This window comes from Alligator mississippiensis, chromosome 5 (genome assembly GCF_030867095.1).
Source record: "Alligator mississippiensis isolate rAllMis1 chromosome 5, rAllMis1, whole genome shotgun sequence".
Taxonomy (NCBI): domain Eukaryota; kingdom Metazoa; phylum Chordata; order Crocodylia; family Alligatoridae; genus Alligator; species Alligator mississippiensis.
Window position 1 is genome coordinate 35547085 of NC_081828.1, and position 21092 is coordinate 35568176.

The window sequence follows — 21092 nt, forward strand, 5'->3', positions numbered from 1 at the left end:
TGAGAGAGCCTGGTTCCTCTTAATGGAAATATCCTGCAGATCTGCTTGATACACATTAACAGGGGGTTGTGTGTGTGTTTTGGTGTGTATGGAAAGATTACCCTGCTGCTGTCAAAAAGCAAGTACTTCATTTGTCAGGTCCGGAAACCTTTAGCAATGCTAAATCTACAAGCAGTAGTCTTATGCTGGAGTACATTGTTATGCATCCATTATTTAAATGTTAAAAGTGTTTCTTTGACCGCAAGTGTCTTTTCCATAAAATATTGCATGTTATAGTGCTGTAAGAGCATGTACACATCTGCTGTGAGGGCAATACGGAAGTGCACAAGCAATCCAGGAAGTTTTTGGAGAGTGTTGAGGACAACTTCCCGGTGCAGGTGCTGGAGCAGCCAACTAAGGGCCATGCTTTTCTTGACCCTGCTGCTCACAAATGGGGAAGAATTGGTGGGGAATGTAGCGGTGGATGGCAACTTGGGCAGCAGTGACCATGAGATGATTGAGTTCAGGATCCTAAGGAAAGGAAGAATGGAGAGCAGCAGAGAAAGGACCCTGGACTTCAGAAAAGCAGACTCTGATTCACTCAAGGAACTCATGGGCAGCATCTCCTGGGAAGCCAGACTGAGTGGGAGAGGAGTCCAGGAGAGCTGGCTGTACTTTAAAGAAGCCTTAGTGAAAGTGCTGGAAAAACTATCTCCATGTTCAGGAAGATTAGCAAGTATGGGAGAAGACCAACTTGGCTAACCAGGGAACTCTTCAGGAAAGTAAATCACAAAAAGGAAGTTTATAAGATGTGGCAACTTGATCAAATAAATAGGAGTGTAAGAGCATTGCTCAGTCGTGCAGGGATGAAGTCAGGAAAGCCAAAATGCAATTGGAGTTGCAGCTAGCAAGAGGAGGTTCAGGGAAAGTGTGGGCCCCTTACTGAATGGGAAGGCAGCCTTGTGACAGAGGATGCACAAAAGGCTTTAAGTGCTCAATACCTTAAGGGCCTCAGTCTCCACAGGCAGGGTCAGCTCCCAAACTACTGTTTGAGGGGAAGTTTGAGGTGAGTAGCCAACAGTGGGGAAAGAACAGGTTAAGGACTGTTTAGAAAAGCTGGACATATACAAGTCCATGGGGCCAGATGGGATGCACCCAAGGGTGATGGGAGAATTGCCTTATGCAACTGCAAAGCCATTGGCCATCATGTTTTAAAACTCATGACATTTGGGAGAGGTCCTGGAAGATTGGAAAAGGGCAAACATAGTGCCCATATTTAAGAAAAGGAAAAAGGAGGATCCAGGGAACTACAGAACAGTCAGCCTCACCTCAGTCCCTGGAAAAATCATGGAACAGATCCTCAAGGAATCCATTTCTAAGCACTTGGAGGAGAAGAAGGTGATTAGGAAGAGTCAGCATGGATTCACCAAGGGCAAGTCATGCCTGACCAATCTGATTGCCTTTTATGACGAGGTGGCTGGTTCTGTGGATGCTGGGAGACCAGTGGAGGTGATGTACCTTGATTTTAGCAAGACTTCTAATACGGTCTTCCACAACACTCTCACAGGCAAGCTAAGGAAGTACAGGCTGCATGAATTGACTGTAAGGTGGATAGAAAACTGGAGCATCAGGCTCAGAGGGTAGTAATCAATGGCTCAGTGTCCAGTTGACAGTCGGTATCAAGTGGAATGACCCAGGGATTGGGTCCTGGGGTCCGGTTTTGTTCAGTATGTTCATCAATGACCTGGAAGATGGCATTGAGTGGGTAACCTCAGCAAGTCTGTGGGTGACACCAAACTGGGGGGAGTAGTAGATACGCTGGAGGGTAGAGCTGGGATTCACAGTGACCCAGACAAATTGGAGGATTGGGCCAAAAGAAATTTCATGAGGTTTGATGAGGACAAGTGCCAAGACCTGCACTTAAGGATGGAACAATCCCATGCACTGGTACAGGCTGGGGGCTGACTGGCTGGGTGACACCTCTGCAGAAAGATACCTAGGGGTTACAGAGACAGTAAGCTGAATATGAGCCAACAGTTTGCCCTTGTTCCAAAAAAGGCTAACCACATACTGGGCTGCATTGGTAGGAGTGTTGCCAGCAGGTCAAGGGAAGTGATTATTCTCCTCTATTTAGCACTGGTGAAGCCACGTCTGGAGTACTGTGTTCCATGTTGGGCAACCCACTACAGAAAGGATGTGAACAAATTGGATAGGGTCCAGCTGTGGGCAGCAGAAATGGTGAGGTAGCTGAGGGATATGACTTCTCAGGAAAGACTGAGGGAATTGGACTTATTTAGTCTAGAGAAGAGGAGACTGAGAGCAGATTTAACAGCATCCTTCAACTACCTGAAGTGGGGTTTGAAAGAGGATGGAGCTAGACTGTTCTCAGTGGTGACAAATGACAGAACAAGGAGCAATTGTCTCAAGCTGCAGCAAGGGAAGTTAGGTTAGGTATTAGGAAGAATTTCCTCACTAGGAGGGTAGTAAAATGGAATAGGTTACCCAGAGAAGTGGTGGAAGCTTCATCTTTGGGGGATTTTAAGACCTGGCTAGACAAAGCTTTGGCCGGGATGATCTAGTTGGGGGTGCTCCTGCCTTGAGCAGGGGTTGGACTAGATGACCTCCTGAAGTCCCTTCCAACGCTAATTTTTTACAGTGCCAACTGATAAGTCAACATTGGAAAAGGCAATTTTTAAGTCCAGCTTTATTTATGTATCTGTGTATGTATTTATTTACATTTGGAACACCTCTTACTACAATCAAAACTGAATTTTCAAGTAAGGTATAACCAGTGTGAGTAGTTCCTGGGGCCCATAACAGGGGTCGTGGGTGCACATGGTTCTGGTTGTTGGCGCTGGAGTCTCTAGAGTAGCAGCCACAGCAGCAGGGCCTCTGCTTGCTCCTCAGGTACTGACCAGGAGCAGGGAGTGGGAGCAGATGGGGGAATAAACAAGGCAGAGTGGGGTAAAGTCCTTCTCCCATCACTTTCACCTGATACTAGCTAGATTTTAGCTCATTGTTTCTCCATGAGGTGCCGCTAAATTGCAAAAAGTATTGGAGGGTTGTTGATCTATTAAAAAGGTTGAGAGCCATTGTCTTACGGTCTTAGTGTTAGGCGATTTTACTAACTTAAGATGTTTTTGGTCAAACAGTAAACGTTCATTTTTTATTTATTTATTTATTTTAGCTTTAATCTAAATATTTATTCTTCAGGATAACTTTTGAAGATTTCTGAGGGCAGTGTTTAACATAAAAACTTACTGCCACATTTGCCTCATGTATGGATGGGTTTCCAAAAATGGAGTAGATCTGTTCTCAGACTGAGCTCTTTCTATCTGATCATATTAGTAAATATGAACCTTCTCTGAATTGCATTGCTGCTTTTCTGCTATGGTTGCTGAGTACAAGGGAAAAACTATTTTTTCCTGTGTGTGTAAAGAGGTCATATTGGGCATGAGGCATCCATTTTGCAAAAAAAAAAAAAAAAAAAATTATTTCAATCACTGCTTGTATCTATCAGTCTTAGTCAGTTTGTGTCGCTATCAGGTATGCTACAGGAACTGGTATAAACATTGCTGTCTGCAGAAGTTTCAGTTTGTTTCCAAACATTATATTAACACAAATATACAAGGGAGTGTAGGTAAGACTTGTAGCGCATCTTAAACCTTTGCCTCAGCCTCCCTGAGAAACGGAAGGTGTAACCAAGTTCTTTATACCCACATATTCTTCTAGTGCATAAACTTGGCTCAGAGCCATGAAGGGACTTTTGTGGGATGTGGAGGTGGTACAAATAGGGAATTGGGACAAGGAAACGTGATGTCAGAGGAAGGGGGAGAGACTTTTTTTTTTTTTAGTAGACCTTTTTTAATGAATGAGAACATAGCTGGGAGGTATATAATTATACACTTTTAAGACTTTTTAATGTGTAGATTACATCAGTAAAATTACTAGAAAAAATTGATGACTACAAAGTTAAGCTTTCATAATTTTTATAGATATATTATGTTTTGTCTAATGTGCATTATGTTTTGTACCCAGAATCCTTTTGATCACACTGGGTTTACAAACTGCATTAAAAATCAATAAGAAAAGGGAAGGGAGTGTCTAGTGCTCTTTTAAAATGGTTTCAGTTGTATCTGTTTGCAGTAGAAGTTTCTCACTTTTGGGTATCCTTTTGGGATTACTGTCCCACTTAAAACTAGTTCTGACAGTTAAAGCTAGCTCTAAGTTGTCTTCCTCAAGCGGTATGTATTGCAAAACATAGTCATCTGATCATCTATCATCATTTAATTGTAGTTAGTACAGCTTCTGTTAAGGCTATCTGTGATTCTTTGTTCCTTGACATTCACAAAATGCAGCTTTGATTGCTAGCCCCCCACGACTCTTTAAAAGGAAGCTAAGTTACTGCCATTTATAGGATTTATCAATACCTTCCTGACAATCAAAAGGTTCTGCCTGTTGATAGCCTTAGAGTTTATGCTTGGTAAACAAGCCCTCTTGATCTTTGGGAGGGAATTAAATATTATGTATCCAATAAAGTTGGGATTAGAGTCATAGAGAAGTCAGGCTGGAAGGGACCTATGGAGGTCATCTAGTCCAACCTTCTGCCAGAGGCAGGATCATCATTATCCAAACCATCCTATACAAATCCATTGCCTAACCTGTTAGCAAAATTACACTGTTAACCCTGACACAACCACAAGACATGCATTGTAATCTCTTACAGGTAAAGTAGAGAGACTGCAGCAGCCAGCATTCTGCTGCAAAGGTTGCTTAAAAACGCTTTTCCCCTATTACAAAGGAAGGCAAAACCCCCCACAGTCCATACCAATCTGACCATGGGGTGGAATTTCTTCCTCACCCCAAATATGGTAATTGGTCTGATCCTGACCGGAGAGGCAAGACCCAATAGCCAGGAACCTCTTAGTTCAGGTCGTAACAGCAGCACTGGCATACCCTGTCAGAATCCCTAGCCTTGGCTGCAGCCAGCACCCAATGTTTCTGAGGGTGGCTTTGAAAAACCACAGCACATATAGCAGCAGGAAGAGGAAAAAAATGCCCTCCTGGCCCCATGTGGCAACCAGAAAAACCCAGAAGCATGGGAAATACCCAGAATGTATACCTAGATCATGCCTGATGAATGACTATCTAACTTCTTCTTGAACACCTCCAGTGATGGAGAGTTGACAGTTTTCCTAGGTAGTCTGTTCCACTGTCTCACTGTTCTAAGAGTGGAAAAGTTTTCTTGATATTCAGTCTAAACCTACTTTGTTGCAACTTCAATCGATTAGTCTGTGTCCAGCAGAGAGACAGTGAAGTGTTTTCTGTACGGCAGCCTTTTAGGTATCTGAAAACTGCTATTGTGTCCCCTTGTAAGTGCCTTTTCTGCAAACTGAACATGCTTATTTCTTTCAGCCTTTCCTCGTATGACTTGCCTCCCAAGTCCTTCTATCATTTTTGTTGCCTGCCTCCAAACTGTTTCTAACTTCATGTCCTTTTAAAATATAGAGCCTAAAGCTGCATACTATACTCTTGATGAGGCCTAACCAGTGACTGGGTAGGGAGGCACTATTGCTTCCCATTTATTGCAGCTAATGCTTCTATTGATGCATCCCAAAAACCACATTCACCTTTCTGTGCAGCTGCATTATACTACAGACTCATATTGAGTCTGGTCTACCAAAACTCCTAGATCCTCCTCTGTAGTGCTGCCATCCAGCCAGGTGTCACCCATTTTTTATTAGTATTTTCGATATTCTTCCTGAGGTGTAGCACCTTGCATTTGTTAGCTATAAACATCCTGTTGGCTCCAGCTCACCTTTCCAATCTATCAAGATCATTTTGAATTGTACTTCCATCTTCCTGAATTATACACCTGTAGTCCAGCATGTTTGTAGTCCTTCCAAGTTTTGTGTTGCCTGTAAACCTGCTCAGGAAGCTCTCAGTTCCAGCACTCACATCAGTAAAAACATGGTGAACAGTATTGGGCCCAGAAGAGAACCGTGTGCGCCTCCACTCAAAGCCCCCTGCCATTCTGATGTGGATCCATTTATAATAACCCTTTGCTATATGGTATCATACCATATAAATAGGTACAGCATTCCCATCAGCATTTCATTGCAGTTTGGTTTTTCAGGGAAGTGCAAGTAGAATTGGGAAAGTAATTTAACTTTGAGAATCACTGTGTGCATATGTTTTTCTTATGCATCCAAACAACTTATAGACCAAACAACTGCACACCAGAATGAACGCATACTGGAAATCTGTCCAAGACAAGAATACCCAATTACCTGTGGGGACACATTTCTCACAAGAAAACCACTCTCTCTCTAATCTCTCAGTTCTGATCTTCAAAGGAAACTTACAAAACACTTCTTAGAGGTGAGCCTACGAACTTCACTTCGCCAACCTCCTGAGTACAAAAAACCATGGACTAAATATAGACATTGGATTTATGACACATTATAACCTGCCTGACATCTGACTCCCCAGGTACCTCTCCACTGTTTAACTGCTACATTCATCCCCCTTCTCTGTCCCCCCCACCTCCCCCCCCCATCTCTCACCTACTGACTCCTCAGTTTACATCTTCACTGACTGCCTGTCTCATGTACATACCAGCCCAGCCTCTGGCCTCTTTACTATTCGTTCCATCCAAGAAGAGCACACACCAAGTGCAGAGACTTCTTCAGCCTGACGAAGGGTTTTTAAACCCAAAAGCTTGTCAAAATTTTTTTCCCCAACTATTTAAGTTGGTCTAATAAAAGAGATCAGATTCACCCAAAGAACCTTGTCTGCCTATGGTTTTTTTTTTTAGCTGATTTCTTACAGAATAAGATTAAATGGAATGCAGATGAATAGTCATGTGGTTTAGACTTTATTTTGATTACAAGACTTCTCTTATCTACAGAAAATTTGGAGATTTTTCCCATCCTGCATTGTAACTTGCTTGGAGTTAGTAGGTGGGATAAAACTGAACAAATAAATCAGTTTAGTAGTAATGGATATCATGATAGTGGTGTTTTTTCTACCATGGGAGTTGCAGCTACTTCCCTGGCTTCACAATAATTTTTCTTCTTGAAAAGTAGTGAAGGGAGAAGGGTTAATTGGATCCATCTTTACAGATCTGGTGAAAGTTGGATTCCTTGCTAATATAGATCTGTAGGCAGACAGCTGAAATGACGGTATTGGAATAGTAATTTCTGGCAGACTTGAAAGACTGATGTTTTCCCTGATCTGCTGCTGTTTATTTAATGCATCAGGAAGAATTTTATAACCCATCATCTCCCAAAATTAAGTGTGTGAATGACATGAATCATGTTTTCTTTACAGATGCTCAAAAGCTTGCTGTTGACTAGTATATCTTTTAATTTACACGTTCTGATTATATTAAGCGTTTTATTAAAATCACCAAAAAATTTCTAACAATGTTTTTAATTTTACCTTGTAGCATCTTTGAACAATTTCTGCTTTTTTTCATGGGATCTTCAATCCCTGTTTCCATAGTACATTGTTAATCTGCATCTCCCACTGAGAAGTATCATTAAAATGGCAAGCAAGAGACTATTTAGTTATAAAGTAAGGTTTTATACAGTGTCATATGCTTCTAATAATAACTGTTTTGAAAGCTGAGTGAATTTCATTTTCTCTAAACTCTCTAACACTTTTTTTGAAATGTTATGCATAATAAACAAAGTATGCATATATATCATTGCCTTGCTGAATATTTTAGAATTAGTGATGTTCAAGCTAAGTATAAAATTTGCATGTGGATTAAACTGGTTGATAGAGACAAGATAGAGAGAGCACTACATTGACTTTTGTAAGGAGACAGAGACAGGTTTTGTGATAAACCTTGCTGCTGCCAGTGTGTTACAAGAGCCCCATTCCTTTCACTGATTTTTTTGGTAAATTGCTCCCTGTTTTTAGACAGCTCTTTTCATTTGAGTTGGGAGCATGTAGTTACACTACTTTTTTGGTGCTTAAGTAAAAATGTCTCGGTTATTTAAAAGTATCAATAATTAGTAAAATGTATGGCAAATATTAAGGTATAAGGGAAGAGAGCAGTGCTAAGGCACTGTAGGTTTTGTTTTTAAGACATTGCAGGTAATTGCAGTAATTTTTATTACTGTTATACTTCTTGTAACCTAAGATACTGTCTGGCTAATTGTTTGTCTGTCTGTCTTTGATTTTTCTATGATGACTTGTTTCAAGACCTACTGAGATTAGTCTGTATAATAAGGTCTATGTAAGATTATCTGGAAATAGGAAGCTAGTGAAAAATTTAGCTACCTGCTTAATTAGCATATGCATCCAGGCAGCCAATAAAACCAGTGCTTTATAAGCTATACCAACTGCCTGTTAATTTCATGGTTTCATTGTTTTATGCATTTTATCCAAGAAATCTGTAATGCAAAATGCATAAACTGTTGGGAACAGGGACCAGGACACACGCACCTTATTTAGAGAGTGCTCATTTGGGATACAAATCATGCTTTTGCTTGGTCTCTTTATCTAGCCCCATAATCGTTGCATTCTTGACTGCACTGTGACTTATCTTCAACAGGACAAGTGAAAAGTGCCTTCACATAACAACACAGCCTTATGCTTATGTTACTCCTGTAACAGGTGAGAGAGATGAGCTTTAGTTTCCTTTGGCTGACGAGTGCCAAGTATCAGACTTCCTTGGCAAGTGCTATAACCACTGGACTTGTTATATACAAGGGCCATAGCTGCCTGTTTCAGCTATGCTGAATGAAAATGTCTGGGGTGATAAACTCAGTATAATCGTCTGTTAGTTTTGTTCACCGTGTGCCTCTGAGGACTAGGAATAGGGACATTTAGCTGGTTAACTGAAATGGTGTCAGGTGGGACATAAGTGTCTGAATGTTAAGCTGGGCCATGGTGGCAGCACTTCTGGACATGTGCAGTATCTGAACATAACTTATGTAAACTTCCTAGGGAACATTTAGGATCATGGGGGTGTGTTGGCTGATTTTGTGTTAAGCAGGGTTTCTGTGAATAGCTCAAAATAGCATAAGGATGGGAGGACAAGTGGGACATGAACCCTGCCTAAAAGGGAGAAGCACTAGAGTGGAGAGACGGATACCTTACCCTTCCAGGCCCTGCTCTGCTTCCTCCTGTATTTTCTGGCCCAGCCCCAGCAAGCAGTGGTGCTGGAGCCAGTCAGTGAATCAAGGGCATTCTGGGAAATGTAGTCCTGTAAAGCAGCATCCTAGTTAGCTGCTGCTGCTGTGGAGGTAAGATGTGTTCCCCTTCTCCTGAAATCAGGAGGTTTTTTGCCTATTTGACATGGGCATCTGCACCAAAAATGAGATGACATCTTGGAGCAGCAGCAGTCTTCTGCTGCTGCTCCTGTGCACTACGCATCAGTGGAGCCTGTAGAACCAGAATGTGCAAAGGGAAGCGGGGATAGAGTACTTCCCTGGGTGCAGTCCTTGCCAGTTACTCCTCTGATTACTCATTTGGATTTAGGTATTCAAATTCCTTTCCAAGATCTGTGTTTAACACTTAAATTTCTTTTGTAACTCTCACCCTGTTCTTTGGAAGAGCAGGGAGAATCTCCCTACTGCCCAGCCCAGCCTCTTCTGGATACAGAGGACAAGCCATGTTCATAAGACTCAAAATCTGCTGTTTATTCTGTGGGTGCAGAAGGTGACAGTGTGTCAAAGAGAATGATGTCAGTACTTCTGTTAGGTATTCGGAAGAGGGGTTGGATTTGGAAAAGCCAGCAAACAATGTTCTTTTTCACTGTGTGGAACTCTTTTGACTGAAGACTAGTTTTGTGGGGGTTGTGTTGAAGGAATAAAATGCCTGTTTTTTCTGGATTCTCCCTGTGCCATCTTTGGAGGTAGCCACTTATGGAAAAGGGAACTAGACAGTATTCCACCTTTTAAAGGGAATAATACATTGGAGAGGACTGAAAAATGGCAGAATTTTAAATTAATCTAGATTGTGGTTTTTGTCAAAAAAACAATTTAAGAGCTCACTTGACTTTTCTGTAGACGTATCTTCAGTGGAGGAAAGGGAGTACTAGAAGTCTACGTTTCTTTTGAAGAAGCCATAATGACAACCAATGGCTGGAATTTCAAGCCATAAAAATTTAAAATGAGAAATGGAGCACTGCATTTTATTTATTTATTTTTAAGCACTGACTGAGACCTATTAGAACAAGCCTATGAAGGGAACTCATGCATTCTTCAGCACTTGATGTCTTTCAAATCAAGACTTGGTCTTCCAGAAAGGTTGGAAAATTCTTATATAATAAACTGCTTTGTCTGTCTGTCTGTAATACTCTTGGAGCACTCTGGTTACTGAAACAATCAATCGGAGTGCTCCAAGAGCATTATGGACAGGAGGCAGTGGAGTGCTGCCATGATGGCGGGGTCAGAGGGGACGGAGCTGGGGGGCAAGGCCGTCAGAGCCACTGCCACTGCTTGCACCTGTGGGGTCTCTGTCCAGGCAGAACCGCTCACCATCAAGGCTTCCACCCAGGTCCAGGTTTGTCACTGTGGGGACTGCAGCTTGCAGGTTCCTTCCAGTGACGGCCAGGTGGGGAAGTGCCTGTGGCGTGAGCAGTGCTTCCTCATGCTGTCTCTTATGGAACAGACAAGAGAGCTACAGGAGGAGGTGGTGAGGCTCTAAAGCATCCTCCACCATGAGTTGATCGATTCAATGCTGGAGGATACCTCTGGGATTGGAGGAAGAACTGTGAGAGGCAGCACTAGAGAAGGGAGAGGACATGGACTCCCTGGAAGTTTGAAGCTGGAAGCTTGTGAACTCTGGCCGCAAGCAGAAATCTTCATCTCAACCTATAGCAGTTTGTCTGGAGAACAGATATGGAGCCCTAGCAACAGAGGGCAAGGAGCCCATTCCGTTGGTGGAAAAGGACAGGCCAGGTCTCTCCAAGGTAAGAAGGATCGAGACCACCGTCACGCAGAAGTGATGGTTGGAGACTTCCTTCTGTGGGAGACTGAGGGATCCATCTGTCAACCTGACCTGTTGTCTCAGGAAGTCTGCTGCTTGTCTGGAGCCTGGAGTCCAGATCCAAGATATCGTAGAGGCCCTCAGACTACTCCCCATGCTGCTCATCCATGTGGGCACCAATGATACTGCCAGGGAAGACGCTGAGCAGATCAAAAGTGACTACAGGGCTCTTGGTGCAAGGGTGCATTTTTAAGCATGTGGAGGAGAAGGTGATTAGGAGCAATCAGCATAGATTTACCGAGGGGAAGTCATGCCTGACCAACCTCGATTTCTTTCTGTGGTGAAGTGACTGGCTATGTGGATGTGGGCAGACCAGTGGATGTGGTGTACCTTGATTTTAGTAAGGTTTTTAATACGGTCTCCCCAACATTCTTGCAAGGAAGCTAAGGAAGTACAGGCTGGATGAATGGACTGTAAGGTGGATAGAAAACTGGCTGGAGCAGCAGGCTTTGAGGGTAATAATCAATGGCTTGATGTCTAGTTGGCAGCCAGTATCAAGTGGAGTAACCCAGGGGTTGATCCTGGGGCTGGTTTTGTTCAATATGTTCATCAACGACCTGGAAGGTGGCACAGAGTGCACCCTTAGCAAGTTCATAGGTGACACCAAGCTGTGGGGAGTAGTAGATATGCTGAAGGGTAGGTCTAGAATTCACAATAATCTAGAAAAATCAGAGGATTGAGGCAAAAGAAATCTCATCTGGTTCAACAGCAACAAGTGCCACATCCTGCACTTAGGACGGAACAGTCCCATGCATTGCTACAGGCGGGGGGCCTTCTGGCTGGACAGCAGCTCTGCAGAAAACAACCTGAGGGTTACAGTGGACAATAAGCTGAATATGAACAAACAGTAAACCCTTGTTGCCAAGAATGCTAATGGCATACTGGGTTGTATTGATTATTGTTGCAACCAGATCAAGGGAAGTGTTTATTTCCTCTATTCAGCACTGGTGAGGCCACATCTGGAATAATGTGTTAAGTTTTGGTCTTTCCTCTACAGAAAGAATGTGGACAAATTGGAGAGAGTCCAGTGGAGGGCAGCAAAAATGGTTCGGGGGCTGGGGCACATGTCTTATGAGGAGAGGCTGAGGGAGCTGGGCTTATTTAGTTTAGGGAAGAGAAGACTGAGAGGGGATTTAATAGCAGCCTTTAACTACCTGCTGGGTGCTTCTAACGAGGACGGAGCTAGACTGTTCTCAGTGATGACAGATGACAGAACAAGGAGAAACAGCCTCAAGTTGTAGCAAGGGAAGTTTAGGTTAGCTATTCGGAAGAATATTGTCACTAGGAGGGTAGTGAAATACTGGAAAAGGTTACCCAGAGAGATTATGGACTTTCCCTCCTTGGACACTTTGAAGACCTGGCTAGACAAAACCTTGGCTGGGATGTTATAGTTGGTGATGGTCGTCCTGCATTGAGCAGGGGGTTGGACTAGATGACCTCCTGAGGTCCCTTCCATCCCTAATTTTCTATGATTCTGTGATTTATGGCCCCTCACTCATAACCTGCAGATTCCCACTCCTCCCAGGTGCCCCTCACTCCCCACCAACAGCTCCACATCCTATAGCCCTGCCAGTTTCCCTCACTTGCAACCCATTGCCCCCTGCTTCCCCCCTCCACCCACAGCCCTGCTGAAGTGGGGCAGGGCCCCCAGCTGCCAGGGCTATGGGACTAGGGCCAGGGTTCTTAGCTCCCTGCGCGCCCCCCTCCCCTGCCGCAGCAGTGCCCAAGCTTCACTGTGGCTTAAACAGAATGTGGACTCCAGGCCCCCCCCCCCCCCCCCCCCTGCAGGTGGCATAGCTGGAGCGGAGCTCATGGGGTTGTAAGGAGGATGTGGGCTGCCTGGTGCACGACTCTGGGCTTCCTGTCCTGCTGCCCAGACCCTGGGGGCCTCTGAAGCTCAGCAGGCCGGACCCAGTGCAGTAGGGCAGGGAAGCTCAATGCTGCTTCTGGGAGCCCCATGCTAGCCACGCTGCTATGGCAAGGAACCCCCTGGCTTCCCGGCAGTAGCAGCAGCAGTATGGAATTGTGCCCTCTGCTGCTGCCAGACGGGCAGGGGGCACCTAGCCTTCCCACTCTGCTATGCCAGAGAGGCCCTGGAGGGAAGGTAGCCAGGTGGGGAGCCCCAAGTTCACAGTGAGCAGCCCACATCAGCCCTGTACACATGTGGGGACACATGCCTCCCTCTGCTCCTCTCCCCATAAGTGCATGAAGCAGTGGGGAGCCAGCCGCTCCCCTCCCCCACGCCAGCTGCCTGGGTGAACTTAACCATGGGGGCCTCAGTCTGCCCCTGCCCTCCCATAGACTTGCCTGGAAGGAGCTGTGGGAGCTTCTCTGCACGCTGCCAGGTGTTCTTCTGCCTGATTGCTGCCTTCCTGATCCCCCCTTGCAGGCTGGAACTCTCCCAGCCTGCAAGGGGAAACCTGCCCTTTTCTGCGTTTTTCTCCTTTAAAGGAGAAAATCTGTGATTATCTTTGTGACCCCAGTTTTTATTATTGCGACTCCAAATGGGGTTGCGACCCCAAGGTTGGGAACTGCTGTTACAGCAGCAAAAATAGAGAAGCTTGGGTTTAATTTGGCTTTGTACCAAACAGCTGTTTTTCAGGGAGCCTGGTATTGGACTTGAGCTGATAACTGAGCTAAAACTAGGTTCTGTTGTCTTTATTGCTGTTTTAGTCTGGGTTAGGTGGCACAGGATAACCTGAGTTGAGAATCTAATTTAAAGGTGTAGAGCTGTCTTTAGCAAAGTGCAAAACTGGGCTCAGTATGAGGAAAACAAATTTGGGGTTTTTTTTGTGGTGATTATCTTTTATTGGACTGACTACAGTTAGGAGAGATGTTAGAAAAGCTTTTAGGCACAAAGTGTTCTTCAAGTCTGGACTCACCTAAAGAAAAGGCACTTTGTATCTGAAAGAATCTAACATCTGTATCAACTATACAGTCAGTCCAATAAAAGATGTCACAAAACAAACAAAAAGCCTCTGCTTCTGGCATATTTTCTGGACTGTCACATCTATAACAATATTCTAACCCTACTTATACAGAAGGTCAGACATATGAGGTCAGACATTTGACAGTCTCTCCTGAACTTAAACTTTCTGAATTTAGATCTAGAGTTGTAACTCGGTTATACCTCTGTCCTCTTCCCTTTCTGGAATTTATGACCAACAGCTTTGTTGTGCAAAGTTGGCTCTGAAAATAGCAAGTGCCTGCTATTGATTTTCTTTCTTTATTCTCTCTCTCTTTTTTTACACCCAGTCATTAAACAAAGCCAGTTAATTTCATTTATGAATTTTTTTTTTTCTTCCATTCTGCTAGTATCACAGTTGTTTTCCACAATTAGTCTCCTGATCGTTAGCAGTACCCACACCTTCAGTTCCTGGTTAGTTACTTTGGAAACCTATGCAAATATCATTTAGTTTGTTGGTTGCAGATAGGAGGATGTATTGCTCAAATACTTGCTTTCAAATATTTAGTCTTAAGTAATTAAAAAAAAAATCTTAAGAACCTACAAAAGCCCTTGGACTTCTAGCTAGAATTTCTTCATGGTCATTTTGTACCCGTTTCATTCTTGTACTGTCCTTTTTTTATTTAAAAAAACAAACCTCAAAAAACTTAGAAAACTCTTCCTTCTCCCTGATGTATTAATACAGTGTAGAGAGAGGTACCAGGTTAGTCTGAAGTCAGTCAGAAGGCAAGGTTAAAACTGAGTAGTACTGGTTATATATTTAAGAAAAATGAATTCACACTGGAATAGAGGTAAAAAAAAAAGAGACAGTAGGATGGTCAGGGAAGTGGACAATCTCTTTTAAAACGAGTGATGAAATAATTGGCCTGCAGAGTCTAGCAAAATGAAAGCTGAAACAGGATGTATCTACACTATTGAGCAGAAGGCTGATGTGCTGCTTATAGACCCAGGTGGGCAATTATTTTGGCTGGAGGGTTGCTTAATGAATGAGTTTTGGTGAGCTGTTGAGGGCCAAAAGGACAGTCCCACCCCTTGACATGTGCCTCACCCCCTGGTTGCCATCTTGGGTCTGGGAGTTCCACCACTAACCCCTGACCTTTGACACCAGAAGTCCGTCCCCTTGCCCCTGTAAGTACTTCTTGTTCAGAGGGGGGGAGCTTGCCATCTTGGAACCAGAAACAAACATAATACTAAAAATCAAAATCTTTAAAATACATTAATTTTATTTCAAAAAAGATTTTCGTCTTGATTTACGTGTGTTTGCATAAAGTATATAGATTCATAGATGTTAGGGTCGGAAGGGACCTCAATAGATCATCAAGTCCAACCCCCTGCATAAGGAGGAAAGAGTGCTGGGTCTAGATGACCTCAGCTAGATACTCATCTAACCTCCTCTTGAAGACCCCCAGGGTAGGGGAGAGCACCACGTCCCTTGGGAGCCCGTTCCAGACCTTGGCCACTCGAACTGTGAAGAAGTTCTTCCTAATGTCCAATCTAAATCTGCTCTCTGCTAGCTTGTGGCCATTGTTTCTTGTAACCCCCGGGGGTGCCTTGGTGAATAAATACTCACCAATTCCCTTCTGTGCCCCCGTGATGAACTTATAGGCGGCCACAAGGTCGCCTCTCAACCTTCTCTTGCGGAGGTTGAAAAGGTCCAGTTTCTCTAGTCTCTCCTCGTAGGGCTTGGTCTGTAGGCCCTTAACCATACGAGTGGCGTATAGAGGTGATTGCATAATAGCACAAAAATAAAGTCTTACTCTTGCATATTGTGTGTGTGTGGTATGGTTGGGGGTGTGTGTGCATGTATGATGGTGTGCGTGTGGGAGGGTTGAGGTGTGTGGCTATATGTGGGGAGAGTATTCATCAGGTGGGGTGTGGTTTTGGGTATGTGGGGTGGGTGTGGGGACCTCCCCACATGCCTCCCCACATGGCATACAGCCCCCATCATCAGTGACAGGACCAGCAGGTGGCAGGCCCATAGGGTCTCATAGCCCAGGCAGGCACAGCCTGCCTCTATTGCACAGGGCTGTAGGTGGCTCACATGCAGGTCCCAGGACTCCTGATCACCCAGGAGGAAGTCCTATGTGATGAAGCCAGTGATCTGGCCCTGCTCCCCACTGCCACATGCAGTTCTCAAGACTCTTCCAGGCAGCAGAGAGTGGGGCTCCCCCCCACTTCCAGGAGAATCCCATGAGCTGCACATGGTGGCAGGGAGCGGGGAAGGCAGCTGCCTCCATCACGTGGGGGCTTCCCCCTGGTGGCAAGTGAATCCTGGGAGCTGCATGTGAGCAGCAGGGAGTCCTGCATGATGGAACTGGGCCAAGCTGGGCTCCGCACTCCTGCCCCAGGCTTCACACTCCCGCCAGCCCCAGCTCTGCACTTCCTCCCAGCAGCTTCCCTCCACCCGCTGCTGCTTTCCTACCTGCTGCCTGGAGCAAGCACTGCAGTAGGGACACAAGGAGTAGCCGCAGGAGGCTGGGGAATCCAAGCAGGTCCCTCGCTGGCTGTAGTAGTCATGCTGGCCAGCGCTGGGGCCAGGACCCTCTCATGCACAATGGCATAATACAATTAATTGGTAGGTGCCTGTGGGTCAGATGAAATCGCCTGGTGGGCTGGGTTTGGCCCACAGGCTATATTTTGTCCACCGCTGTTATAGATTAAGATATATGTAGAACATGAGCCTTTATGGACTCTAGCTCACTTCTGACCACTTTGTTCCTAGGGGTTCTTTGTTTTGTATACCTCTTCCCAGCACTGGTCTACTCCTTCTCCCTTCTCAGTTTTGGTATTTAGATCTCTCACTCCACTTCATATGCTGTTCTGTGCTGTCCTTTCGCAGCATCTGACAGTGAGAGAAGAGTTCATGAGCTCTTTATATATCTAATTTAGTAGTCTGTAAGGTGCTTGTCTGCCCTGCCTTCTGCTCAGTACAGTGTAGATGCATCCCATCTCAGCTTTCATTTTGCTGAACTCGGCAGGCCAAGTTACTCCATTACTTTCAATAGAGATACTCTACGTCTCTGGCCATCTTTGTGCACCTATTACAGTGTTAATTTTTCTTAATTATTTATAGCAAGAATGATAGTGTTCAGATAATGCCTCACAAGGGCTTTCTTTATACATGAATGATTCCCTGTATCTTCTGGTAGAAGGCATGGTACAGGTGTGCTGTATAGACTGTGTAGGAGATGCTTATTCCTTTGTGAACCACAGCTCACTTCAGCAGATGTTCTTTCACAGCATCTGTCAAAGTGAGTTTTGGCTTAAAAAAACAACTTAATGGATCTCTAATTCAGTTAGTCTGCAAGGTGTACCTCTTCCTTGCCTTCTGTCTGACTCCAGCCTAACATGACTAACTATTTCCCTTTGCCTTCTGGTAATACCTCACCTTATTTGCCTTTTCTACAACATCATGACATTGGTAGTTCATAGTCCGCTTACAGTAATGCTTAGGCCTTTCTTCTCCTGTTGCTTCCAGTTAATGAACCCACAATTTACAACAGACATTCTTGTTCCATTGCGTGTGACCTCATTTAGTTAGTGGTAAACTTCATTTAATTCTTACTCCAGGTCTCGGTCTCATCCACTTTATCTTGTAAGATATTCTGAGTCGTTTTATTGATGATGTCTCCTAAACTTGCATTCTCTCTTTCATTTCATAATTAACTAAGGTTTTTCCTTTCATTAACCCAACTTTCTGTACCCAGGTTGTTAAAGAAAATTATTTATTATTTTAATATTTTTTTCCTGTTGGTCCTGAGACTTGAGAGGTCCACCAGTAGCCTTTGTCCACCTTGATAGTTCCCCTTTCATTAGAATATTGGCTTCTTGCAGACATTAAAAAACCAAAAACCGTGCATTACTGAAAGAAACAGCGCATTACTTCAGCCCAGCTCTGCGGTGTCTGTATAGACTGGACTACAATGGAGTTTTTTGGCACTTTTAGCTAAAGCGGATTCAATCAGCTACATTAGATAAAAGTGCTGAAAAAGCTCCGCTAAAGTGCACGATCTTTATAGGCATTGGGTTAGCCAGGTTGAAGTAATGCATTGCCTCTTCTAGGCATGTGCAAGGCTCAGCGCGGGAACGTATAAGTTTAAAGTAATGTGCCATTTTTTATTGTTGGTTTTTAACGTCTGCAAGCACCTTTTTTGTCTCCTCTTTAATCAGTTCCTTCCCCACCCAGTGTTTGTTGGTACTAACACCCATCTTCTCCGGTTCAGTAGTAGATTAGGTCTATCTTATTTGTCTTGGGTAGCTGATCTGTTACTGAAAGATATTAGATTATCTATCTGATACAGTCTACCTTTGATAAGCCTGTATAGCATTTTGTCCCATTTCCTATTTACCCTTTTCTCTAATATTTATTCTCGTCAAAATTAGTCTAAAACCTTGAATACTGTTTAGGTTAAACCTTGTGACGTATGTAGTTTTGAACTAAAACAGTTTATCCATATATAGATATTATTTTTTATTTGTTATGATTTGTGTTACTGGCTTGTAAATATGAAATAGAGTCTAAAACTCTCTTTCAGCAAATGGTAACGACAACAAGAAATTCAAAGGAGACGATAAAATGGATGGGGCTCCTTCTCGTGTTCTTCATATCAGGAAATTGCCTGGTGAAGTGACAGAAACTGAAGTTATTGCTTTAGGCTTACCTTTTGGTAAGGTAACCAACATCCTGATGCTGAAAGGAAAAAATCAGGTACTGCTTATATTTATGTCCATTACTAGTAGAGCAATTTTTGTTTTCAAATTTCAAAATATATTGTTAATCCTATGGAAACTAATTATAATGGTAACTAATTTTTTAGTTTGCACTGTTCTTAGCTCAGAGTCAATTCTAGCTCACTTTATATTTACATGCAGTGAGTTTGTTGATCTTTCTTTTAACTGAATATATGATCTCTTCCATCCCCCACAAATTCTCTGCTTCCAAGATAATTATTTGGGCCAGCATCTTTAATGATGAAAGTTTAGACATATAGAAAACTTGACTTTAAAGATAGATTTCTAGCCAAATACGGGCTTTTTGGGGGAGTGGGGGAGAGTAAAATTGGAAGTCTTCGTGAATGGTGTGTGTGTGTGTGACTTTTATAATGTCAAAGAGTAAATAGTCCATAAATACTACAAGACTTTTCTTAATTCTTACGTTATAGGCTTTTTTGGAACTTGCAACAGAAGAAGCTGCTATCACTATGGTTAATTATTATTCTGCTGTGACACCTCATCTCCGTAACCAGCCCATCTATATCCAGTACTCTAATCATAAAGAACTAAAGACTGATAATACACTAAACCAGGTATATATGTATTGTTATGGAGTATTACAGATGTGTACACTCATTTACAAATATAGCATAGCCCGCATTTGTGGCACACATTTTGTATAATTGAATGTATTTTTGTATCAACCAAATTTTGCTGTAACTTTTGGTTACAGTTCTATTTTATGATATTAGAGGGAACCAGGCATCATTTTGACTTTCACATGTTGCAGTTATGTCAGTGTTGTTACTGTAATTCATTATTGCTTATAACTGTTACTAACTTAAAGCCATTCATGAAATAACCTTCTGTTTGAAAGTTAGGATTCAAACAAATTTTTTTGGTTTAAGTTGTCAGCGCATGTTGAATTTCCTTAGCATCTATTACTAATGCAGATTCCTATTCCCAGTGTTATGAATCATAAAACTGATAGCATTAGTAACTTTAGTTTATTTGATCTCTTCTTCCTACAGTATAGTTCCTGGAGAAAAATGCATTACAGATCACTCCGGGGGAAAAATGTATTTAATAACTGAGAAATATATTATTTGATCTTGGATATGTGTAAAATCTATTTCAAAACAGGCATAAGACTTTTTTAGTAGAACAGGAAACTCTTTTAAAAGTAACACTTGCAAGAGCAGTAAAGGTCTTCCTTGCATTTGAGGTTGCTGCTTCCTACAAAGAATGGGGAAAAGAAGGATTGACCCTTTGCAGCTCAGACGCTAATATCTCAGCATTCATTTCTTATATTCTTTTTTTGATCATACTAGCATTGCCTGTCTGTTGTAAGAAACTACAGTTCCTGCTGTTCTCTTGTCCTATCTGGTATAATAGTGTGTTAATTGCACACTACTTTATTACCTTTTAAGGACATTTTTCTGGAAACTTCCATGCTTGAGACTTTTTTGCTTTCTATTGAAATTAAGTTCATCCTTCATTTTTCTGCCTAGCATTGTGAACATGCTAGATCTTTTGTTCTGAGTATTCCTTGTCTATCAAAGATTATTTTAAAACATTTTAAATGCTAGCTATAAAAAAAAAAACAAACAAACGTGGAAAGGTGAAAATGAAAAACAAAAAATCCACCAATACCAGTAATAGGTAGGGCTATATCCAGCATCTGTTTTATACTTACATTTAGTGGTGGCCTTTTTTTGGACCTGTCTCTCTCTGATTAGTAATATTCCGCTCTGATGTGACATCATTCTGGCAGTGCTCTTGCTACAGCAGGTCCACCTCTTTCTTTTTTGTCATTAAGGCAGTTGTTTTACAAGCTTGTTCTTAATTTTTTTTATGTATAGTAATGTTCTTGGTCATGTTTCAAGACTGATGCTTGTTGTGATAATATACTCAGCAAAAGACAGGTGGCTGTGATGGGTTTGGACATTCTTGTATTGGTAAGAAAAAGTATATGAGTTTTTGATAGTTGGTGAGCAAATTCCCTTCTTAGTTAAATTAATAGGGACACTAAGCCACTTAACCAAAAATGTAGGTAGCAAGATAGTGTTTGAAAGCCTTTGCAACTTTTAAAAGTTGTCCTTTCTTTACATAGAATTTTAAAAGAAAATAAGAAGTTCTGTAAATTACCAGGAAAATGAAGGAAAGCATAAATAGCTTAATTAAGGGGAGAGCAGAGGAAGCTGTAATTAGACAAGACCTTAATCAAACAAGCACATAAAATAAAAATTAGGGTAATTTTTTCAGCTTTTTATGGGCATTTTTTAGCTACTGTTTTGTTAATTTCTTATACTGTTACTTTGCAAGATTGTTACTTTTACTGGTTGCCTTTTAAAAAGACTATTCTCACAGTATATTTATTAGAGCTATTTCAACATTTTAATATTTCTGTGGATCTATTTTTCTGGGG

The 21092-nt window shown here is 42.6% G+C and overlaps 1 protein-coding gene across 6 annotated transcripts in view; it reads left to right on the forward strand.

Moving 5' to 3' along the window:
• The window catches only part of PTBP2 (polypyrimidine tract binding protein 2), a 99652-nt gene that overhangs the window by 39424 nt on the left and 39136 nt on the right, over positions 1-21092 (forward strand). For all 6 annotated transcript variants that reach the window (XM_059728071.1, XM_019479070.2, XM_006265258.4 and 3 more), the window contains 2 exons: positions 18487-18659; positions 19114-19257. In XM_059728071.1, coding sequence (XP_059584054.1) covers positions 18528-18659; positions 19114-19257 — 276 coding nt within the window. In that variant the 5' untranslated portion in view covers positions 18487-18527. The remainder of the gene's footprint in view (positions 1-18486; positions 18660-19113; positions 19258-21092) is intronic.